The sequence below is a fragment of the Megalobrama amblycephala genome, linkage group LG21 (assembly GCF_018812025.1).
Source record: "Megalobrama amblycephala isolate DHTTF-2021 linkage group LG21, ASM1881202v1, whole genome shotgun sequence".
NCBI classification, from domain to species: Eukaryota; Metazoa; Chordata; class Actinopteri; order Cypriniformes; family Xenocyprididae; genus Megalobrama; species Megalobrama amblycephala.
Genome location: NC_063064.1, coordinates 22,533,781 through 22,559,515, shown reverse-complemented (window position 1 = coordinate 22,559,515; position 25,735 = coordinate 22,533,781). Strand labels below are relative to the sequence as shown.

At 37.3% G+C, this 25,735-nt stretch overlaps 2 protein-coding genes across 6 annotated transcripts in view; one reads left to right on the top strand and one right to left on the bottom strand.

Moving 5' to 3' along the window:
• septin9b (septin 9b) overlaps positions 1 to 25,735 on the top strand; it is a 93,896-nt gene that overhangs the window by 63,758 nt on the left and 4,403 nt on the right. For 4 of the 5 annotated variants that reach the window (XM_048173485.1, XM_048173486.1, XM_048173487.1 and 1 more), the window contains 5 exons: positions 7,707 to 7,880; positions 10,584 to 10,712; positions 10,871 to 10,952; positions 11,143 to 11,280; positions 23,231 to 23,348. In XM_048173485.1, coding sequence (XP_048029442.1) covers positions 7,707 to 7,880; positions 10,584 to 10,712; positions 10,871 to 10,952; positions 11,143 to 11,280; positions 23,231 to 23,348 — 641 coding nt within the window. Of the gene's footprint in view, positions 1 to 6,731; positions 6,883 to 7,706; positions 7,881 to 10,583; positions 10,713 to 10,870; positions 10,953 to 11,142; positions 11,281 to 23,230; positions 23,349 to 25,735 lie in introns of those variants that run through there. The other variant, XM_048173489.1, reaches the window with a different exon arrangement.
• On the bottom strand, positions 11,932 to 15,216 carry LOC125257061 (E3 SUMO-protein ligase ZBED1-like). Its single transcript, XM_048173484.1, has 2 exons — positions 13,917 to 15,216; positions 11,932 to 13,301 (listed from the first exon to the last, which is right to left on the bottom strand). The coding sequence occupies exons 1-2, from the start codon at positions 14,913 to 14,915 to the stop codon at positions 12,456 to 12,458; spliced, it is 1,845 nt and encodes a 614-aa protein (XP_048029441.1). The 5' UTR covers positions 14,916 to 15,216; the 3' UTR covers positions 11,932 to 12,455.

Genomic DNA, 25,735 nt, shown 5'->3' with positions numbered 1-25,735 from the left:
TCATCCCGTTTCCAAAAGATTATTAGGTACTTATGCTTCTTTTGATTTCCACAAGGATTGGTGGAACATTACACACATCATTTTGAACCAAAAGCAGCCAAATATTAACAATAAAGCCTCACCCTGACCATTCCCCCTATTATGCCAGTTAACAAAGAGGTTAACTTTTTTGTTCAACAAATACCATTATTATGTTCTTTACTATATGGAATGCTCACCCAAGTCCACCATATAATATCTAAAAAAATTGCAGATTTCCCAGTGATTTCATGCTTAAAGGTCCCGTTCTTCGTGATCCCATGTTTCAAACATTAGTTAGTGTATAATGTTGTTGTTAGAGTATAAAAAAAATCTGTAAAATTTTAAAGCTCAAAGTTCAATGCCAAGCGAGATATTTTATTTAACAGAAGTCGCCTACATCGAACGGCCAGTTTGGACTACATCCCTCTACTTCCTTCTTTAATGACGTCACTAAAACAGTTTTTTGACTAACCTCCGCCCACAGGAATACACAAGAGTTGCGTTTGTAGAGTGTGTTTGTCGCCATGTCGTCGAAACGCTGTTATTTTCATCCCGCAGTCCAATCACCAGGTCTGATTCCGGCTCAAATTGATAGGGTAAAATTAAAGACATGTTTACAATAAGACTGAGCGCGTGCATCTCCACGTTATGGTAAGAGGCGTGACCTTTCCGGGCAAGGTGCGCTAAGCTGCTGTCGAATCACAACACAGGAACCGCTGGCACAATCAGAACTCGTTACGTATTTCTGAAGGAGGGACTTCATAGAACAAGGAAGTCATCAGCCCGTTTTTATGACAGTGGAAACAGCGGTATACAGATAAGTAAATTATGTGAAAAATACTGTGTTTTTTTTACACGCGAAAGATGAACACATGTTATATTGCACACTATAAACACAATCAAAGCTTCAAAAAACCACGAAAAAACGGGACCTTTAGTTTTCTTTCTATTTAAGACACTGTTGAGTTGTCTTTTGTGCTATCACCATATTGTATTGTCTGAATTTGGAATTTTTCCATATTGGAATACTAAATAGATTGACTATGGTGAAGTATAGTAACTAACTGTGTATTACATTGACCCAATTGGCAGTTGAGTGTATAGAACATGACTTGAAGGGCTTCAGTCCAAATATCCTCAGAGCTCTCCAGTTCATGAGAAACACATCCAGATTTGTACATAAATTATGATAGTTCACTATGTTACATTGCTTGTGATTGTCTGTTCTAATGAGACTTGAGGTCAATGTTTCACTTTTTTGTCTGATGCATCTGGTGAACACATGAAGCATGTGAGGATCATCCGTGTCTTCCAGCTGGTGCTTTTTACTTGAAAGTTTCTAGAAATGCTCCAGGTAACTCAAGGCTCCAGTTGCTTCAGTCAAAGAGAGACATAAAACTTTATTGCCGCTTCCTCGTTTAAGTTCACCCTGGATCTGTGGAAAGGGCCTCTTGTGCTCTCCGACTGATTGTCTAGACATGGCTATACATTCCGCATGGTTTCATACACTTATTCAGAGTGGACTGGGTGTCACAAATTGAGGATTTGCAATCAAAATTTATGAACTCAAAAAGATCATACTTCTGCCATGAGGATTTTTTCTCATCAGACCACATCTATGGGAGCTTGTGTTTAAAATATGCAATAGATAATTCAGCATTAGTTCTGCCTAACTTTCCTTGCACTCATTATGGATGGTTATTTTTGCATTCACATAATATCACTGAACCATGATAAATTTGGTTAGTCTGTTGAGAGTTTCCTGAAATGTCTTGTAATGTGGTATCAAAATAAGTTGGTATATAGCTGGTATATACGAGGTGGTATCAATTCCTTCCTCCTTTATTCTGTTGTTCTTATAAATTGACACTCTTTTCAGTAAGAAAATCCTTAGCAGCATTTGCATTCTTATAGCTTAGCATATCCAAAACGTTTAAATACACATTTAGAGCAATTGTCAGATCTAAGCTTCATTGGCTGTTGACACTAATTGTTAGTTGTACAAATGATTTTGAATGTCTGTTGCCAGACCAAAGTCCAGTCACAGGGGCCAATATACCACAGACCACTAAACATAGGAAAATTCCCAAATGTTCTGGGTCAGAATGAAGACAGAATTAAACTGTATGTTGCCTGTGAGGAATTAATTGTTAGATGGTCTTGTTTCAGTGTTTGTCTTGCTTTTCTGTGGCTATATGGTTTCTGCACAGAGTTGGATCAGCTTCATAAGGGGGACACACAATCTCTTGGGTTCAGTCTCTAAACTATGTCAGATTTTCAATTCAGAGGGAGAGAGTTTTCTGTGGTTTTACGTATCTTGGAGAACTCATTGGAAACATGAGACTTGTGGAATACTGTGCTATAGTTGGGGATTTTGCGGTTCTAAATGTTGTAATTTTCAGAGAGGACAAACTCGGTCATACTTATAGATGTACCTGATGGAATACATATTGTGGTCTTTGACCAAACTGCAAAATAGAAAATTAAAAGCATGTTCCAACTGTTAAGGCAAACTATTCAGAATTGACTATTTGAACAGCTTCAAAAAGAAGTGACATAAAATAAAATGCAATGGTATCAAAACAAGAAATTACATAAGAAACATAAATGTGATGTTTAGGTACAAAAGCAGAATGTGCATATAAATTTGCTTGCATTTGTGTGCAGGGACACACTTTAGCGGTAGACCCTATTTCCTGTTTGTTAGAACTCCGACACTTGCTAATATAGGCCACAAGCTTTGCATGAGAGACAGGATAACTGCCACTGAAGCTACATCTTTTCAGAACTGACTTGTATTGTTTTCTGTAAAGATGCTTTATAATGTAAAAGCTGTGAAGATTGAGATTAAAGGATTAGTTCACTTTCAAATGAAAATTACCCCAAGTTTTACTCACCCTTAAGCCATCCTAAGTGTATATGACTTTCTTCTTTCTGATGAACACAATCGGAGAAATATTAATAAATATCCTGACACATCCGAGCTTTATAATGACAGTGAGCGGAATCAATGAGTATGATCTGAAGAAAGTGTCTCCATCCACATCTATCCATCAAAAACACGGCTCTGAGGCATTAATAAATCCCTTCTGAAGCAAAGCGATGTGTTTGTGTAAAAAAAATCTATATTTAACAAGTTATGAGGTAATATATAACTTCCGCCAGACTGCCCTCGGTATTCTACTAACTAAGAAAGTGTAAAACTCTCACAGTTTAAAAAGCTAAACACTACGTCCTACGCCTTCCCTATTCAACTTACGCAAAAAACTTAACTGACGTGATGCCAGTTTACACTTTCTTCGTAACTTGAATAAGGAAGGCGGTCTGGCAGAAGCTAGATATTTTACTTCATAACTTGTTAAATATGGATATTTTTTTACATAAACGCATCGCTTCACTTCAGAAGGCCTTTATTAAAGGATTAGTCCACTTTTAAATACACTTTTCCTGATAAATTTACTCACCCCCATGTCATCCAAGATGTTCATGTTTTTCTTTCGTCAGTCGAAAAGAAATGAAGGTTTTTGAGGAAAACATTCCAGGATTATTCTCCTTACAGTGGATTTCAATGGCTACCAACAGGTTGAAGGTCAAAATTACAGTTTCAGTGCAGCTTCAAGGGCTTTAAACGATACCAGATGAGTAATAAGGGTCTTATCTAGAGAATCGATCGGTCATTTTCGGAAAAAATGCATTTATGCTTTATAAATAAAATAACGCTTACGCTGAATGTCCTGAAACGCCTTCCCTATTCAAGTTAAGGAAAAAAACTAAACTGGCGCCGCGTTCGTTCTGTAAGTAGAATAGGGAAGGCGTAGAACATTCAGCGTAAGCGTTATGAAGAATGCGGAAGCGGAAAGTACGTTCAAGGTGATATTTTGTTTATAAAGCATATACAGTTGTATTTTTTCCGAAAATGACAGATTGTTTCGCTAGATAGGACCCTTATTACTCATCTGGTATCATTTAAAGCCCTTGAAGCTGCACTGAAACTGACATTTGGACCTTCAATCTGTTGGTAGCCATTGAAATCCACTGTAAGGAGAAAAATCCTGGAATGTTTTCCTCAAAAACCTTCAACATCTTGTGTGGAATATGCTTATGATGGATGAATGTGGATGGAGACACTTTCTTCAGCTCATACTCATTGATCCTCACTCACTACTAAAGCTCGGATGCGTCAGGATATTTATTAATAATTCTCAGATTGTGTTCATTAGAAAGAAGAAAGTCATATACACCTAGGATGGCTTGAGGGTGAGTAAAGCTTGAGGTAATTTTCATTTGAAAGTGAACTAATCCTTTAAGTGACTGACAGACTGAGGTTTTGGTCTTGTGTATTAGAGTCCACAGAGTGCCTAAAGTGCACAGATCGTGCCTAGAGCTCTTATGTTGAATGTGGCATAGAGGGTCTGATCCCCTTTGGAAATCTGTCAACACCATATCATTCTTGCCTTTAAATATGCTATGTGTAGTGTTTCTCTGTGTTCTTTCTTTTTGGCCAACAATGTGTGACCTATAAAAAACAAAGCTTATTTTAATTTTTTTTTTTTTTTTTTTATGGCAACCAACCTACAAAAGGCTTATACAGTTTCTCTGCATGTTAAACTAGGTATGGAGAAAGTGTTTTTTTGTAACATCTACAAAATTATGTTTCTTTTAAGAGGCCTCTTTTAGTGCATTGTTTGATCTTTATGCAGGGTTACAATCCACACACATTTTTTCATGCTTTCCTGCACAAATCAGGTTTGATGAGGCAACATCCTAGCAGCATAATTTGTCTGAAATACAGTAATATTGATGTGTATCAAAAAATGGCATTGTGTGTACAGTATGTTTCTAAAGTGCCTGGACAGTTAGAGAACCACTGCTCTAGATAATCCATTGTTTTTTGACAGTGATATGGAATTTAGCACTTCACATTTTAAATGAGGCATGAAACGTAATCAAAAGAGGAACTAATTGAGATTTATGGTATATTTTAAATCATAGTTTTTGTTCCTGTGTCACTGCCCCCTTTCCTATTCATGCCTCATTTTGTTTCTTAGCAGATGGCAAACAACAGGTGCTGGCATCACCTACTTGGAGGGCAGCGCAGTCATGTAATCAATGGCACAAATTATGGTTGGTCTGTGTATTAAACCATAATTAACATGACCACATGTTGTGATCACTCCGACCCACCATGCCAGCAAAAATCCTGCCTTAGATTCAGTAATGACTATTTGGCATTCTCTGAAAATGTAAACTTGCAGGGATAACATTTCACTTTGGCATTAAAAAACTGTGGTTCACTCAAGGTTGAACTGTGGATTTCACATGTGATTGACTGTTGGGTTAACATATGAAAAATAGAGGTCACAGTAAACCATGAGGCTTCCCTGAGATGAATGGAAAGTTCTAGGCCTCAATAGTGAAGCTCGTTGATGGGTTAGGTTTACCTAGACCTATCATTTTATTTTAATTGTCTTTAGGAGTTTTGCCAAAACTCCACACAAGCTGAAAGACTGCATTAATCATACAGTGTTTGGAGCCAGAGGCTGAAATGAAGGTGGAGTCTGAGGTAGAAGGTGGAGCCTGAGGGGTGTAGTTTGCCTGATTCTGCTCTTGCCTCTATGTTTTGCCAATATGTTTTATGGCCTCTAAGTTGCATTAATTTGTGAAAAAAGAGCACTGTCTGGTATTCAAACTTCACAGCTACCTTGGGAGCTGTTTAGAAAGTGTGTGTTAATGTGTGTATGGGTCTAAATTGGGACTTACAAGATACAAGAAGCTTTTCCTGAACAGGGTTTTATTGAACAATTATTTAGGATTGGTTATAAAAGGAAAAGTGAAAAATAAGATAAAGTATATCGTATGAAAGAGCAGTCACCTAATGGTGACCACTGACCAGAAAATGTTTCTAATTTGAATAATAAGTAAGAAATTGAAATGTATGAGCACACAGCATGTTTAGTTTGCTAATTCTTTGTTTAAATGGCATAGTTAAAATTCTCTGGCCAAAACATGGCTGCTTGTAGTTCTGTTACTATCTAGTGTTTTAGGTTGAAGTTTCAGCATGCCACGTTTTCTGAGAAAAGTCTGTAAAGTAGTGTGTGTAACTCACTGACAGGAAATCGTTTTCTCAATGCTTTGATACTGTACATCAGCCACAGAGGAACACATGCAAAAAAGTTTCATATTTGACTTATAGTTTTGACTTGACTCGTTACACACATGAATCATTACCTCAGAACATGGGAGTGAAATATAAACTGTAAAAATATAAAACATAACAAGACAAAAATGATATAAAATAAAACTAAGCAAAAAAATTAAATGCTATTTGGCTACAGCTATTGTCATTCTCAGTTTTGTGTTTTATTGAACCCTACTCTTATACTTCATAATTAATGATATTTACAAATGTGTAAATTACAGCATAAACTGTGTTGGTTAAGTCACAGATCAGGATTTCATAGTTTCCACCTCAGGCATCTGATGAAGCAATAGTGAGTTTCATAAGTTATGTTTGTACATGCCTATACTTTTTTGCTGTTCAGTAAAATCACCTTGCATTATTATTTGGACTTACATTATTTTTGACTTACATGTTATTTATTTATGAAATCACCATTGGCATTTTTGGGTATATTTTCTTTGGGTATATCTTCTTAGTAAGGCTTTTGTGCAAGTGTCTAGACGCTCTATGAAAAGAGGAAGCCACATTTAGTCGTTATAAAAGGAAAAACGGCTATCTTGTCCCCTCCCACATTCACATTTACATATTGAGTGTGTGTCACTTGTTCACTGTTAGACACACATTTAAGAAACTGAATCATCAAATTCAACAACTTTGCAGACTTTACTTTCGTCTTCTGGGTAAGTTTGTGGTTAGCTTTTTTGGTATCTTTTGTTAAAGTTGATGATCAGTTGATCATTTGCGGATAATTTAGTTTGCTCTAGAGGTTTCATGAATTAAGTGCTTTATACAAGTGGTTATGTAGAACATTGGTAATATAATGGTAATTTAGATATTAACAATGCCTTTACTACTTTTCTGGACGAATTGTTGGAGTACACAAAACGTGTTGTATAGAATGAGTATATTGTATAGAATGAGTGTATGTTCATATGTTTATGTGTGTTTTGTTTAAGCTGAGGAAACTTTATAACTGTTGTGGGTTTTCTGACCTACTTTATTTCCATGTGTTCTGACATCTGGTCTCTTTTCAGAAACATCAATACAATATGTGTTTGCTCATTAATATTTAGCACAACTTCAGTGCAACCAGGAATCAGACTATTTTCATTTTACATATTAATACATTCCAAATATGAGATTTATTTTATTTTTATTTTTTTATTTTTTTTCATTTAAATATGACTTTTACACAAAGTGAAAATTGCTGTTTGGTTTAGCTGACCCACATCTAGTGGACCACTAAACCTCTGAATGCAGTGGTAATGCTTGTGTCAAGCTGCCATTTTGCCACAGCAATGTTTTATCATACCTATTTTACTAGGCTCTGAGAGTGTCTACTTTATTCTGCACATGTAGAACACACATGAGGTATTCATGAAGCTGTGGCAATGACCATGTCATTGAAAATTGCACATGAGAAATGTTCATGCCAAAAATGTTGCAAAATAATCTTAACCTGATCTGTTTCTGTCTTTCTTTCTGTCTCTCATAAATTCATTAGGGCCAGAGGTCATTACAAGTATTTACGGCAATATGGCAGACGTAGGAAAAACGCCTGTGGCACGGAGTGAGAAGACCAGCAGTGATTTTGGCTATGTGGGCATTGATGCCATCTTGGAACAAATGAGGAGGAAGGCCATGAAGCAAGGCTTTGAGTTTAACATCATGGTAGTGGGTAAGTACAGGTGTGAGTGTGGAAGCCTAGATGCTTGTGCGCTTTTTGTTATATACAAAATACACATTTAGTATCACTAAATGTAAATATTTAAATAAATCTAGATCAGGGTTGTCCAATCCAGCTCCTGAAGGGCCACTGTCCTGCAGAGTTTACCTGAACCAGCTAATCAGGTGTGTTTAGGAAGCTGGAGCTAAACTCTGCAGGGCTGTGGCCCTCCAGGACCAAGTTTGGACTCCTTTCAAAAAATTGAAGAGGGTCAAACATTACACTTTAATTTTAAGTCATGAAAACCATATATACTTAATATTATTTGTTTATTAAAATAAATATGATGAAGGGATATTCAGTTAAAATTTGGCCTGGTTATAAATTGGCTGCTGGCAGGTATAACTTGTTCTTGATAAACATTTTACTATTTTTTATTTAAAAAAAAAAAAAATACACTTGTTTTAAATATTCTCCATCTTTCCATATTTTAAATATCTGGTCTTAACTGTATTTTATGTTATTCATGTTTGGAAAACTTGGAAAGCTAAGCTATGCTCCATTTGATTTGGTTATGGAATGTAATCAAGGCATGAGGACTTTTGAACTCACTTGTGTTTTGCACACAAGAAATCTGCTCTATTACTGAAACAATTTCAACTAATTCAGTCAGTCATAAAAATGATTAATGGGCCAAATTTGGCCCAGCAAGCTGTAAGCTAAAGAGCCCTGCTCTAGTCAGCTGGTGAGAAGAACCAGGTACCAAACTGCACCAGAGTTTGTTTGGAAGCGAAGTGAGACCCACTTTTTCAGTGGTCTTAGTCCACTTGTTTGGTGTGCACCAAGGTTCGGATGGCAGTGTTCACGCTTATTTAAATGAACCGCACTATCAGAGCAATCGCAGTTCATTTTAATCGAATCAATCCTGCCAAGTGTGAACACACCCTTAGTGAGCAGGATGGTTTCTAGTCATTGCCATTACATCTTTGATTCAAAATGGCTTAGAATCAGGCAGACCCATTTGAACCCACAACCTTTCAGTAACTAGCCGAGATTTTCTGGTTACCTTCGGTTACCAGCAGGCAACACCACCCAGGACTGGTCCAACAATTTCACCTCTAGTGGTGCAATATGAATGCCCTTAATGTCCCCAACTGACTCTTAATCATGACCTTGGTTCTAGATTCAGGCTATATTTTTCCTACATGCCATATTCGCAGACCCTAGTGCATCAGTATGGAACCACTCCAGAACACGTAGTGACTTGCCTGGCAGCAGACTGGCAACCCACTCCCAAGATATAACGACAAGCTTTTTAAAAAATTAATATCTTCCTGGAGGATGATTTGTTATTCTCAAGCATTATATATCCCTGATTTTATTTGTTTTTCTTGGCAGTGTGTAAAACTCTAAAGCATAGAACCTGTAGCCACTTGCAGAGTCTTAGAAGAATTGTTTCATGACAGTGCTGTTTGTCTTTTGCTTTGAAGACTTAAGAACGGAGACAAAAGCTGTTGTGTCTCTGAATGAACATGTTGATGTTTGTTTTAATCCAGTACTTTGGTAAGGTACTATATGGATATGTAGTGGCTGTACAGATATATTTAAGGCTTGTTCATGGGTTTATCTTTCTGTAAAAGTTCTTTTAGTGGTTGATGAGTGGTTTTATCAGTTTGCAGAGTGTCTTCTGAGCTTTGTTGTCTAACTGTAATCCTCTAATTACTTTTTATCAGGTCTTTAAAGCTTGAACCTATTCAAACATTTGAAAACATCTAAAGGTTGGAGGTTTGCTTTCAGGGATTTTACATGCCCACCAAAAAAAAAAAAAAAAAGCACAAAAATGTTCAATCGGACATGGTTAATGTTTTCTGCAGTGAGAGCATCTGCCTGGCTGCTCCACTCAACTGATTCCAGCTGTAACCTTTGTTCTTGCTTTATCATGGATGTCAATGAGAGATCCAACAAGCTGCTCCCATGAACCTCCTCTAGAAACACTGGCTCTTTTATAGTCAATAGTATGATGAGAGGGTGTGTGTGTGTGTGTGTGTGTTTGTGTGTGTGTGTGTGTGTGTGTGTGTGCTTGTCATTGAAAGAACCAGTGGCAGGTGGTGGGTTAGCATCTGAGGATGAAGCATTATATATCCCTGATATATCCCTGATATACAGGCTCACACACTCAAACACACGTTTTAAAGGGTTAGTTCACCCAAAAATGAAATTTCTGTCATTAACTACTCATGTCGTTCCTTCATTCATCTTTGGGACACAAATTAAGATATTTTTGATGAAATCTAAGGTTTTTTATCCCCCATAGAAAGCAACATAATTACCATCATTCAAGGTCCAGAAAAGTAGTAAAGACATTTTTAAAATAGTCAACGTGACTACGGTGGTTCAACCTTAATGTTATGAAGTGACAAAAATACTTTTTGTGCACAAAAACAAAACAAAAATAATGACTTTATTCAACAGTTTCTTCTCTACCCTGTCAGTCTCGTACGGAGTTGACGCAGTGAACACAGTTCAGCGCTTCCATATTTACAAACACTGGCTCAGTATTGGATTTATGCACTTTATGCATTCTATCCATTCTACGTTTTTTTTTTTTTTTTTTTTTCATATAATTTTTATTCGTATCATAAAAAATTGAATTGCACAAAATTAACATAAAATTTACATCCCTACATTCAATTTCAATTATTTCCATTTGTACAGGTCAGAGTGGTCTGGGTAAATCTACACTGATGAACACACTTTTTAAGTCTAAAGTGAGTCGCAGATCGGTGATGACAACAGAGGAAGAGCGAATTCCCAAGACCATCGAAATCAAGTCTATCAGTCATGGTAAAAAGGCCTACAGAACTAAAACTAAAACTTTAACTTGTGCTTATCTATTAAGAGATGGATAAGCAGAAATCTTATTTTAACAATTTTAACAATTTTCTCATTCATTTAGTTATCCACAGTGCACATTCACCTCTTTAAACTCATCTTGTATACAGATATTGAGGAAAAAGGAGTGAGAATGAAGCTGACCGTCATTGACACACCAGGCTTTGGAGACCAGATAAACAATGAGAACTGGTCAGTGACAGTGTCTCCTTATTCACCAGTCAGTGCTGATGCCTGCTATGAAAAACATATCAATATATAAATCATGGAGTATAAGTAACTTAATACTAACTGTTATTCAAATATTTCTTAGATCACATGGTGGTCTTTTTAGATCTCATGTGTTTTCTGGTGTCTCACTGTCTCTCTGATCTCTTTGCAGTTGGCAGCCCATCATGAAGTTCATTAATGCACAGTACGAACAGTATTTACAGGAAGAGATCAACATCGACAGGAAGAAGAGGATTCCAGACTCAAGAGTCCACTGCTGCATATACTTTATTCCTCCTACTGGACACTGGTGAGACACACACACCCACCCACACACACACACACACACACATTCTGTTCCCCTACACTAACCCTACCCCTAAACCTACCCATCACAGAAAACTTTCTGCATTTTTTGAATTTTAAAATTCTGTTTCTGTTTTAAAACACTGTTTAATATGTTTTTTAAGCCATTTGGTATACGAGGACACAGAAAGTGTCCTCAGAAACCATGTATACGTTGTAATACCCACGTCATTATACACATTTTACAACTTACAGTTTCAAGTTTGGTGGTGAGGGTCCAACTAACAGGCTTCTGAGTTTGTATAGTTTGATCACTGATGATGCACATGAAAAATTTGTGGTTTTGCTCATGGGTACTTATGGTGAAATATATAGGCCTATTTGTTATTCAGAATTAATAGATGTTTTAGTTCTATGTAGTGTTTTTGATTATATTTTGTTGTAAAAGTTGTGTTATGTTTCAAATCACCATTGGAGTGATTAGTCTTCTCTTCAGTACACTGTCAGAAAAAAAGGTACGGTGCTGTCACTGTACCCTAAGGTACAAAGATGTACCTTTTCACTTTTGTAGCTTAGGGTACAGCCCCAGTGACAGCTAGGCCTGGGACGGTATTGAATTTTTCTTACCGCGGTTGAAAAGCAATAAATTCCCGCAACCCCCCCCCCCCCCCCCCCTTTAACTTTCGCACACACACGGGAGGCAAACGAATATAAGGAACAGGTTTATTTCACTTTTTTTTTTTACATTTAGAACATGAACATTTAGAACAGAAATGGAATGATGTCTGAAATAAAAATTCTGCAAAACGAAATAATAGGCGAGGTTACCCTAGCCTTCATATTTTTTGGGGGCGATATCAGATCTGATCGCAATTCACAACAGAGATCTGAAGATAGAGCATCATAAAGACAAACAAACACATTTTTATTTATCGTATTGATCAGTAATAGATATTAATTTGCATGTTTATTTTCCATATTTTTATCTTCAGATTAGGCTACAGTCGTCGTCATCAAACAATCACTTAAACTATAACGACTTTTGCGCACACAGAGGCTAAGGCAATTGAGCATAAGGAACACATTTATTTAACATTTATTTCACATTTAGAATAAGAACATTTAGAACAGAAATTATGTCTGAAAAAAAAGTGCTGGCAAAACGAAAGGCGCTATGGTTTACATCCCAGCCTTCATATTTTTTGCTAGAAAAACTAGCATGTTCACTTTGTCAGGTTTAAGGGAGGCCCTGAAAGACGTAACGACGTTACCTGCAGCACTGAACACACGTTCTGAGGGAATGCTTGTAGCGCAAATGGTCATATATTTTCGGGCTACTTTGGAAAGCAGAGGGAATCGGACACTATTGTCCCGCCACCAGACAAGAGGGTCTGCGTGGGAATCCAGGGCTTCCTCCTGCAAATACCTTCTGATCTCTGTGTCTACACGAATTCTCTTGGGGGTCGGAGTAGATGTTTTTTCTTTTTTTTTCCCAAGTAAGTCAGCCAGATTCGGTTTTTTGGGAGGGTTGGGTGCACTTGCTCCCTTTCCATCACCGTCATCACGCTGCTCTTCGGGGACATTCATCATCTCCTGCATGAGCTCATCCTTCACCTCGTCAGAAATGTCAATGTCCTTATACCTAGGGTCGACAAACGCGGTCTTTGCCAATAGCTGTTGAGTTGAGGGTGCACTGTATTTTTCCATCAAAACGGCAGACATTTTTTCTTTCAGGTTGCGCGTCAATTGGGTGTCCTCCTCAGCGGGGAGCAGCAGATCCTCGGTGACTAGCTGCAGCACCGGTTTCAAAGAGGATGCAGTCACTGCTCGCTCAGAAGACAGTGCATCCGTGAAATCGGCAACTTTTTTCAGGGCTGCATTCACCGATTCCATGACCTCCATGTCCTGCCACGTCGGAATTAGGTGTTGTGTGCGCCGGTCATCCAAAACCCTCCGAATGGCAGGGCCTTGTTCAAGAATGCGCGCAATCATTTTTTGCTTTGTTCCCCACCTGGTGGGGCAATCCTGTGAACAAATTAAAACACATTTAGGATAGACTTTGCTTTAACATTATTTAAATTTACATATTTTTATATTACTTATATAATATATGAATTATATTTAATATGATTTATATTTTATATTACATATTTGTACATGTTTAGCTATATTAATATTTATATAGATATTACGTGTGCGCTTTTTTGTCTCAGTGGTTAATGAAGGCTATTTAACGAAGGCATATAGAGTAGGCCTAATATAAATATGTAGACATATAGGCTAAATTAATATAAATATTTAAAAATCTATAATATATATAAATATTATTTATATTATATATTTTTACATATTTATATTTATTTAGCCTATATCTCGTGTGCGCTTTGGTCTCAGTGTGGTTCAAGGCTATAATTTAACGAATGCTATTTAATTTAACAAAGTGTCACACTGCCGTGATTGTAAGCCTGGATATCTTTTTCGATGGCCTTTTAATGAAAATGGAATTTCAGAATCACATACTTAAATGTTTAATTGCCTACAATAGATTATTTATTGATTATATTGAATTAAATCTCGCAGGCCTAGCCTATTTGTAGTCAATCTTTCCAAAAACAGAGTTGGAAGAGAGTTCAAACTTACCAGTACTAAGGAGTGCTGAGGCAGGTCCAGCTCAGTTTGTTCTTTCTGAAGCCGTTGCTTCTTTTGCCAGCTATGGGAGAAAGCGTTCACAAGCGTTCGACACAAACCCATGGCCCGGGCAGTGCGTTCTTTTTCTGCGTTCATGGAGTTAGTGACGGCTAAATGGAGGTTGTGGCCGAAGCATGGTAGCCATCCCCATCCAAGTTTTCTCACCGCAGCCACAATGTTTGCTCCGTTATCACTAGTGACACAAGCCAACCTCTTCTCATCCAGAGACCATTCTTTAAGAGCTGATCGCAGAGCCTCGGAGAGGTTATCACTTGTGTGACTTTCTGGCATGAAGGATGTCTCCAAACACCTTGACTTCAGCTCCCAGTTGGTGTTCAGGTAATGAACTGTCACGCTCATATAGGGCATCATGTTAACGCTTGACCACATATCTGTTGTGATAGAAAAATGGTCAGCGTCCTTTAACTCGCGTGTCAAACTGTCCTTCATTTTCATATACTTCTCTGGTACTGCCTTTTTTGAAAAGTATTTTCTGTCAGGGGGGACATATTGTTTGTCGAAGGCCAGTAGCATCGCCTTAAAGGCTGGTTTCTCGACTAAGTTAAATGGCAACTTTTCCTCCAATAGGAGGCGAGTCACACTATCCGTCAGGGTTCGCCACTGATGGCTGTCGCGTTGGTACTTAGTCCCTTTAGCAAACGAGTCTGCGATGCCCAGCTGTCGTCCCTGGCCTGAGGTTGTGGGCCGATCTTCAGACGAAGCACTTGTTGTGCTCCCAAGGGCAGCAAATGTTGCCGGATGATGGATTCGAAGATGCGTCCTCAGGTTGGACGTATTTGAACGTGATACCGGAATCTTTTTGTAGCAAATTCTACAAATGGGCTCATTAAAATTGCCTGGAAGTCCTTTTTCATCGGGTTCAAAGCCAAAATGTCCCCATATTGGCGACGTGACATTTGGCTTTGCCACCAAGTTAGCCCTCTCTGCCATGTTTCGATGGAATAGTAGCTTAAATGCGCAATTGTCGGCTGCGCAACCACGTGAGAGAATTGTGTTAAGCAGAATAAGCACGTGCAATTAAAAACTGAGGTCCTGCTTTTTTGGCTTTCTCATGAGTCATCCGCCTGTATTTTATGCTTTAGGAAGGTTTTTTTTTTTTTTTTTTTTTTTTTTTTTTTTTTGTGCGGTGATGACGGTTACAGGTTTAGACCCGCGGTAGGCGTCACGTGACCGCGGTATTGCGGTAATGCGGTAACCGTCCCAGGCCTAGTGACAGCGCTGTACCTTTTTTTTCTGACAGTGTAAAGTTTTTTCCATTTCAATGAGAATGTACAAATTGTTTTGGTGTATAGACGTAACTCTATATAACTTTTTCAGTTTGCTCAACAAATTGCTGCACAAATTAGACAAATTATAAGTTATACAAAGTAATGTTAATGCTCAGCTTAACTGAAAATGAAAGTTTATTAAACTCTAGGGGTGTCGCACGAGATCTCGCAAGACCAAAGCAGAGTTCAGACTGCATGATTTTCAAAGTAGTCGGGTCACTGTTCTTTTGACGCTGCATGATTATCTTGGCCAGCATTCAGTCGCTGCTGTGTTCACACTGCACGATGGATCGGCGACAGAAGGTTTCACACTGCATGACTTTACAATAGGAAGAATCGCCGACAACTCTGTCTGGCACTCAAACTACGTTTCACAACCAAACACACGCGAGATGTAACAAGGAAACAACGCGATATCACGCGTGCAAGACCGGAGTTCTCACGTGAGACTGGGAATATTAATAAAAAATGGTAGCCCGCAAGAAGCTTGCAATATGAATTGCCTGTGCGCTGATTTGCAGCAAAAACAAGATAAAGAAAAGAAAGATATGGAGGAGGAAATGGTTGGGGAGACGCGAGGAATTATGTATATGGTCTATATCTCCTCCCCGAACTCCCCACTGCTCTGTATCTTGCTCACTCATTGGCTGTCGGTCACTGCCAATGTAGTTTTCAGTCAGAACACTTTTCACACAGCAGGATTTTGAATTGCCAACAGGTCCAGAAATTTAGCATGCCAAATATCTCACGGGCGTCGGCGACTCGTCTGCGATTCTCTCAGATCGCGTCTTTGCTCATTCACACTGCGTGATTGTCACTCGCGTGAACGAGCACCAATTTGCCTGTGATTTCGGGCATTTGTCGGTGATTTCTCAAAACCTGTCGGCGAAACAAAATCGGGGCTAAAATCGTGCAGTCTGAACTCGGCTTAAACTGTGACGAGATTTCTCGTCGAGGCGAAAAGTAGTCTTGTGATGTTGCCATGACAGAGTGGTTAGGATGATTAGGAAAGAATATGCCACTGCTACATTTACATTACGCCTCCACTGTCATTTTGCTTTGTATTTAAATAAAAAAAACATTTAATTAAGTTGGATAATGGTCGCCGCCGCTCCATATTTACAGAGTACGCGCGATCATGAAAGTGAAAGTAAACGCGAGCGCGCATTCAAACGCGATTTCAATACCCCGCATTTTGAAAGCGGCTCCCTGATGAATACAAATATCTCTCAATATGAAAGCTATTTTAGGCTGGGCAGTGTAGTTGTAACCATCTCTTAGCTCTGTATCAAAGAAAAATTTGGTCTTATTTGCACTTTGAATATTGAGAGAGTGCGATTATGGTTGCACTTATTGTAAAGTGTTACCATAAAAATGAATAACAGTTTTCTCTTAATCTTATTAAGCACAAACAATAAGGCTTAATTTGTTAACATTAGTTAATGCACTGTGAACTATCATGAACTAACAATGAATGACTATTTTTATCAACTAACATAAACAAAGATTAATAAATACTGTAGCAAATATATTGCTCATTGTTAGTTGATGTTGGTTAATACATTAATGTTAATAAATGAGACCTTATTGTAAAGTGTTAACATTTTCATTTATACTGTTTTATTTCTATGATCAGTTTGTGAAAAGTAGTTCAGTTAGGAGGTCAAAAGTTGTAGAAGTTCATAAATCATGTACAGTAAGGTCTGAAGAGACTGAAATCATACAGAAGAGAATCAGTCAGTTGAGTTTGTGGCAAAACCTTTTACAGTACTTGAGTATTGTTGTCTTTTACTGCATATATTAATTCATACTCAGAAATTAGAACTGAAATGACATTGATTACAAGATGATTAGTTAAAACATTTCTAATACACCTGCAGAATATTTTTTCTAGTCACGTATTTCACCATCTTGTCTCGTCTCGTCTCGTCTCGTGAGATACCTGTCTCGTCACACCCCTATTAAACTCTGATCCAAAAATTTAAAACATTTTTTTATTTATTTATTTGTTTATAGAACTTTATTATAATATGTTTGATGAAGACAGTTGATACAAGACTTTTTCCATAAGTTGAGTATTGCATTTTTTTTTGGTAATTTTAAGTTTAAGCAAATTTTTTACATTTACAGTATAGACCGCATTTACACCTGGTACTATGATTTGCTTTGGGTGATCCATTCTAAGAGGTCAACATTAAATGCAGGTATAAATAGGGGCACAAAATGTTTTTGATTCAATCACACATTTGGAGGCATCCGTAAATGCATTGGACCACATAGTAGTGTAAAATACTAATCCGTCTTACTCTTAATGCATCCTGGACTGGTGAACAGTGAAAGACTACCTACCCACTTGTCAATCAACCACTGCGCTAAAAGTTTTTAAACTCTTGCTTATTTGTGCAACTTTTTTTTTCATTTTTAAGATTTAGTTAATACAGTTATGTGACCAAAATAATTGCAAATTCTGCTTGAAACAAAAACAAAGTATATTTGAAACAAAAAAAGTATATTTGGCGAAAAATGATGCACAAATTTTTAATAAAAAGTAAAATAAATAAATAAATAAATAAATGTATATATATATATATATATATATATATATATATATATATATATATATATATATATATATATATATATATAATCACGTTATATATATATATATATATATATATAATCACACACACATTGTAAGTGATGCATTTAGTCATGAAATCAGAGACCCTTTCCTCCCAACTGATCAGAAGTTGTCACATGAGACGCATTACTAGAAGGCATAAACACACTCCTGTGATAAGATGACTGAGATGTATCTTCCTATCAGGTGTAAATAGGGTTGTATATATCTCTTAAAGGGATAGTTCACTCAAAAATGAAAATTCTGTCATTATTTACTCACCCTCTAGTAGTTCCAAACCTGTATGAATTTCTTTCTCCTGATGAACACAAAGGAATATATTTTGAAGAATGTCAGTAACCAAACAGTTCTCAGCCCCCATTGACTACCATAGTATTTGTTTTTCCTACTACGGTAGTAAATGAGGGGCGAGATTTGTTTGGTTACTGACATTATTCAAAATATATTCCTTTGTGTCCAGCAGAACAAAGAAATTCATACAGGTTTGGAACTACTTGAGGGTGAGTAAATGATGACAGAATTTTTATTTTTTGGGTGAACTATCCCTTTAACCTCTTCCTTTTGTCTGCTAGCTTTCTAACTCGCTTGCATGCATGGGAGGAACCACTGTGTGTGTGCGTGTGTGTGTTTGCGTGTGTTTGACGGGGATGGAAGAAAAAGACATTGTGTGGTCCTGCAAGTGGTTTGCTGTCTCGCTTTCTATATGTGTATGTGTGTAGTGTGTGCACAGGAGAGAGGATGGTTTGGGGGGTTAAATCTTTTAAAGAGGGCAGTTCCTTCTATGAGTGTGTGTTGGTGTGCGCACTGTTATTAGACACTGTCTCGCAGCTGCTGCATACTTGTCAGATATCTGAACAGCTGCTCGTTTCGCCACATCACAAGTCACACACAGACTTCAGTGCCTGTTTGTCCTGGAAACAGCTCCTTTCACCTCAAGAGCAGAAGCGGAAATATGGGTAGAGCCAAAGGAGCAATGGGCCTAGCAGAAATCTGATTGGCTCCTTAATTCCTCCTGTCTTGGGAAATTATTGGTTATAGTAAGCCGAAAGTCTCTGGCCAAACATAACTTTGGATGTTCAATCTTGTAGTGGCATCAGCCAATCAGTGTTTACAGACATAATTTTTAAATTTCATATTAGTGATTAGTCACATTAACTACTTATTGGATATTGCAGAGAGGGTTTGTATACTCAAGATTTGGTAATGCACCAGATGCATCTGGTAATTGTCACCTTTTCTTTCTTAAATTGTTTGGGGGAAAAATAGCCTAATATGTACAGTATGAGGTTATATTGTAAATGTACATTTCAAGAACATGCCATATATGTCACATGAAATTAATTTGTTATCTCTGCATATTTTGGCAGTGAGTGCCAACAGAGCCAACACCTTTATTTTAAGGTGTCTTTGTTACAGTATAGTTATACAATTAAAGGGTTAGTTCACCCAAAAATGAAAATTATGTCATTAATGACTCACCATCATGTCGTTCCACACCCGTAAGACCTCCATTCATCTTCAGAACACAGTTTAAGATATTTTATATTTAGTCCGACAGCTTTCTGTCCCTCCATTGAAAGTGTAGGAACGGTGCACTGTCCATATCCAGAAAGGTAATAAAAACATCATCAAAGTAGTCCATGTGACATCAGTGGGTTAGTTAGAAGTTTTTGAAGCATCTAAAATACATTTTGGTCCAAAAATAACAAAAAATACGACTTTATTCAGCATTGTCTTCTCTTCCGGGTCTGTGTATATCCACAGTGACGCTGCTTCTTCTTCTTCTACGGCGGTTGGCATCCAGCTTATTGGTGCATTACCGCCCCCTTCTGCTCCGGATTGTGACGCGATTAGGACATCCGCGAGTCCGCGACATGCACACCTACGCATCATTTTAAAAAATATAGCAATACCAAAATACAAACAATGTAGAATAGCTTGAATACAGCGTGCGTCTCCCTCAGACTGTAAACGAAGCTCAGCCGCACTACATAACACGTCATCAGCGTCACTGTCCGGAGCAGAAGGGGGCGGTAATGCACCAATAAGCTGGATGCCAACCGCCGTAGAAGAAGAAGCAGCGTCACTGTGGATATACACACCTGGAAGAGAAGACAATGCGGAGTAAAGTCGTAGTTTTTGTTATTTTTGGACCAAAATGTATTTTAGATGCTTCAAAAACTTCTAACTAACCCACTGATGTCACATGGACTACTTTGATGATGTTTTTATTACCTTTCTGGACATGGACAGTGCACCGTACCTACACTTTCAATGGAGGGACAGAAAGCTCTCGGACTAAATCTAAAATATACGAAGATGAACGGAGGTCTTACGGGTTTGGAACGACATGAGGGTGAGTCATTAATGACATAATTTTCATTTTTGGGTGAACTAACCCTTTAAGTACTGAGTAATAGTAATTATAACTACATATACTTAATGTTTAATGAGGGTTAGGGGTAAGGTTTGGTTTAGGGTTAGTTGCATGTAACTGTGCATAATTGACTGTTATTACTATAGTAACTACATGTAAAATGTTTAACAGGGACACTGTAAAATAAAGTGTTACCCAACAGTCTGTACTGTTATTTGTGCAGATTTCAGAGAATTCCCAGAAGTACATGAACTTGTGGCAGCAGTTCTGTATGTTAAAATACATGCAACTAAACTTGGGTAAAGTTGGTTTTATATTCGCACATTCGGACATCCGTATTCAATAGCCATGTTAATCACACTACATTGGACATTCAGTGGACATTCACAAGTAAATATGCCATTAAAACAATACTTGCCTATTTTGATTGACTGTGAAAAATGTTATAAGTTGACAATTGTTGGTTGGCAATATCATGTCGCTGCTTAAAATTCGCAAACATTAATTTATTGCACATTTATTGGAAAGTCTGAATTTATCAGAAGTCCGAATGTGCGAATATAAAACCAACTTTACCCAAGTTGCAACTAAGGCTTGTAAGGAATTTAACACATATTACATATACAGTATATGTACATTTTTCACATGGTTACTATGCCATAATTCCACAATGAGGAAGTTCTGTTTAAAATTGCAGCCATGAATTTTAAGTAATAGCAGTGGGATGTTTTAGTATGTAATATTACAGCTATTTATTTATGTTGTCAAGTGCCTTCAGAGAATTTTGAGCATCATGACAGCAATACCACTGTCAGCACTTAGCTCTTTGGCTAATTACTTTTAAATCATCATGTTTTCAGAAAAGCAGAAACAAGCTATAAACCCTGTAGTTGTTAATCAAATCCAAGATCCAGCTGTCAGCACTGGCTGCAAATTTGCCATGAGGTTCATTCTTTGGCATTTCACAGAGATCCTTTCCCTTGTGGAGACTTTTATAATCTCATTAGTGGATGTTGCACTCTGTTGGCTAGCCATTTCCATGTGGTTTGTTAGGAAACAGGAAGTGAAATGAGAAGTGTCCACCACAGATGGTGACTCCTTCCTCTATGAAAAAAAAAATTATGAGACCAACAGATAGGGGTAGGTGCTCATATATCAAATTGGCATTTCCCCTGCCAGGGCTTGTGCAAGTTATGTGTATCTTATAATGTGATAAGTTTCCTTTCAAATATACATGAGTATATCAATCTAATTGAAGTAAATTATACAAGTAAATTAGGCAAATTCCTGTGTAAATTAATTTATCCTGGCTTTGTAGTATTAGTTTTCACGATAGTACATAATCTGGTTTGTACAAAAAAAAAAAAAAAAAAAAAAAAAAATCTGGAATTTGAACGCTATTTGCTGCAACCCAATGTCAGGGAGATGAATTTACTTACGAAATGATATATAATAAATTAATTTAATATCATTCATTTTAATTACACCTTCTTAAATTCCAGTTCAATTTACAATTCTGTAAATACATTAGGTTTACTACCTTCAATTTAAGAATTTGAGTTCGAAAGGCATTTGCATTCATTTGTGTATGCCACACATATGCAGCTTCTAATAATTGTAATGGTTCACCCTAAACCTACTTCTCCATACATAAGCTTAAGCACATACAAAAACACACGTGTGTTTCAGTTTTGTGGCCTTTCACTTTTTAACATCCTATAATTTACTGCATTGTGTCACTGTGTGCAGGTAATGCTTATATATTCAGAGGCATGTAATCGTGAATGCACGTAATTCCTCAGAGCTTCTCGTGCACGTGTATATTTTGCGTGTTTTAGCACTCACCGCACTATTCAAAGCCCTCAAGCTCTGCGGTCCTCGCCATGTGATAGTATGCAAGCCCAGATTGTGACATCGTTTTGTCCTGCGGACCAAGAGGCTCTGTGCATGTTCATTCCAGTTTATTAAAAAGACAAAATTCAGTGTGTCATGTGAGATGAGTGTACTGGATGTTTGGCCATTAAAGATGTCAGTGTTGCTTGTTTGTGCCTTGTGGTTGTGAATGCAGTACACTCCAAATCAACTCAGTAGACTTAAATACGCGTGCCAGCTGGTTATATGTACAATTATTTTCGTACAAGTAATGCAAAGTCACAAGCACAAAAGAAAGTTCAACTTATCCTTAAGGGCATAGTTCACCCAGAAATGTACATTTTGTTATAATTTACTCACCCTTTTGTTGTTCCAAACTCATATGATTTTCTTTCCACTTTAGACCACAACATTTTATTTCATATTAATGTAAAAAAAATAATAATAATAAAAAATAAGAGTACAAAAAGGCACCATATAAGTAGTCCATAAAAATTAGGTTATATGAGCTTTGTGTGACGAACTGACCTAAAATTAAGTTATTATTCACTGAAACTATGTGCTATTGTGTAATTTTGCCATACATACAGTATATTCGAATTGGGGACACCATGACTTGTTACGAGACAAACAAGAACCAATAACGTTCCAGATTTATATATTAAAACATGATTTATATATTAAAACATGTTTAGCTCATTTTTGAGCTAGACAGCCTCAGTCACTGTTCACTTCCGCTGTGTCGAAAAGAGCAGTGTCAACATCCTGCTAAACATCTCCTTTTTTGTTCCACATATGAAAGAAATGATATGAGGGTGAATACATTTCCCCTACTTTTTAAACATTTAACCTTCGGTAGTAAATTCTCCACATTGGTTGTTGTCTGTCATTTGTGCCTTGTTGATTATTTGCTCTGTTCTTACAGTATTAGATTGGGATATGTGAGGTTAAACTACTTATACACTGTATTACTTTAAATGATTAAATATTAGACAGACTGAATAGACATTACCTGATGATCTCCAATTTGTCTATTTTGTGTCTGATTGCTTTGCTTTGTTTGTTTGTTTTTGTTCCCCTGTTTTAGTTTGCGGCCAATTGACATTGAGTTTATGAGACACCTAAGTAAAGTGGTGAACATCGTTCCTGTTATTGCCAAAGCAGACACACTGACCCTGGAGGAGAGAGACTTCTTCAAACAGAAGGTGAACTCCATAGAATATAGATAATGGACCTCTTCCAGTTCCAACTGTATGATAAAAGCTTTTATTACATATTTTCAATACCTAATCTTGTAAAATGCTGGTGAGGAGTTTCCCCTCTTGTCTACATCATTCACATGGGTCATAAAAGGAATTTATTTGGGAGCAACTGGCATGTTTTCTATTAATTTGAAGACATTTTGCCTCACTCATCCAACACCAGTTGTATAATGATGGATTTTTATTTTATTTTTTAAACATTTAACCTCATTACAAACTGTCATCATACAATGTCTGTGAGAACCTCTGTGGGTAAATATCTGTCCATCAGCTTTCCTGATGGTGTGAATTGGTGCAAAACTGCTCCCCCCTGACCATTTCTCAAGGCATTTCCTTGTTGGCATGTTGAGTAACAGACTACACCATATGCATGTGTATAATGATACAACACTGTTTCAGTCCTGATTAGTTGGTACAGTTCTAGCATTTTGAAATACGTGATACGGTAAAGGTGCAGTCACATTTACCATTGTTCGCCAAAATTTCATAAGCAAAATCTCATAAGCCATGCATTTAGGATTTATGCACAAGGGCAAAATATTTTAAACAGCTTGGTTTAAAACTGACTTCTTTGTGAGAATATTGACAGTAGACAATGGACATTTTTGCCCACAAAATTTTGACATGAAACGCCTGGGTGTTCTTTAGCTGTTCTTAAGTTCTTTCTTAAATTGGAACCTAAAGTCCACAGTGGGGGCTTAGTAACTTCCAGCTATTTTGTAACTAACTCCTAACTCATCTATTTGTGCACATCATCATAATAATTATTATTATTATTATTATTATTTTAAAATTCATGTGCCCAATTAAATAACTTCTCCTCATTCCAAAGGCATCTCTGCTCTTCTCTGATGAACTTTGGAACTAGGCAAAGTTGTAACTTATGCTTATGTGGTTGTAACCACCCTCATTCACCAATGACATGTTTACTTCATAAAATGTACTTTTTAAATAAACTTTTTAAATAAAATGTGGCACATCCCTTCAGCTTTCAGCTATATTCTGGATATACCATAGGCTGCTTTTTTTTGCTTTTAAAAGGTATCTCTATAACCACCCATAAATTGTAGAAATGACGTGTGGAAAATATCTTCAATCATGCTTGCACATTCTTAATTATGGAGTGAAAGCCCTAGAACTAGTTGAGTATTTTTGGGTTCTTTTTTGGGTTCAGGGGCTGCTGAGGCCATTTTTTTTTTTTTTTTTTTTTGGACCTCAACTTAAACTGTAACTCAGCAGAACTTCAAATGCTGGTAGAAGCAGTTCACAGGACAGATCCAGCAGTGGGCAGCTGAAGTTGGTACAGTTTATGGAGGCTTGCCATAAAACCAGCACAAACATGTAAACTGATGACTTACCCTTTGGTGTACAATAATAATGTGTTGCCCAAAAGAGATCTTAAGGACTGCATGTATCTAGCACTTTAGTATGTTAGTGATTACGTAGTGAAGTAATTGGCTACTGATTGAAGTGATTAAACTGCATCAATCATTAGTATTATTACTTCTTTTTTTTATCAAATTAACATGTTTGCTTGTGCTCTTATAGTAGGTGAAGGCAACTTTATCCTTAACATTCTTCACCTTGTATAAAGTCTGTTTGTTTTGCCTGTGTAAAAGCTGCCAGAGGAAACTCAGTGGGCATCCAAGCTACCGTTTCCTCCTAACATTTGCTTCACCTGCCAAACAGAACAAACTGTAGGCTTCAGAAGCTCTTCAGGCTTGTATACAACTGTTATGTTTGGCTATGTGGTCAGCGCACAATCCTTAGATCTTTTTCCTCCACCCCACACGGCCTTTGACCTGACAAGAGAGAAGGGTGACTCTATTTTCAACCTTGAGAACATTGATGTGGACTTGCTGAATTTATCTGGTTTATTTGCTTTAATGTCCAGCTCAGGACATCAAGCACATAGAAGCAGAGAATCAAAACAAACACCAGCTCAGAGTGGATTCTGTGAAGGGTGTAGTTTTGATTCTTTGTCATTCATTAAAGCCTCCCACAGGCTGAGAGTTCTTTTCATTATGCTCACCATGGCCAGTTTAAATCTTCACTGCCAGAGGTCTGAATTCATGTGGGTTACGATTATTCAGTTTGACATCTGGAAAGTGTGGTGACCCTTAATATACAGTAGAGAATGCGTTATTAACAGAAAAGTTCACCCACAAAAGAATTCTGTCATCCTCCTACTCTTCTTCATGTCGTTCCAAACCCGTATGACTTTCTTTCTTCTGTGGAACACAAAAGGAGAAAACATGAATTACTGGCTGCTCGTTTGCTTATAATGAACTTGAGTTGCCAAAAAAAAAACCTCCATGAAAGTGTCATAA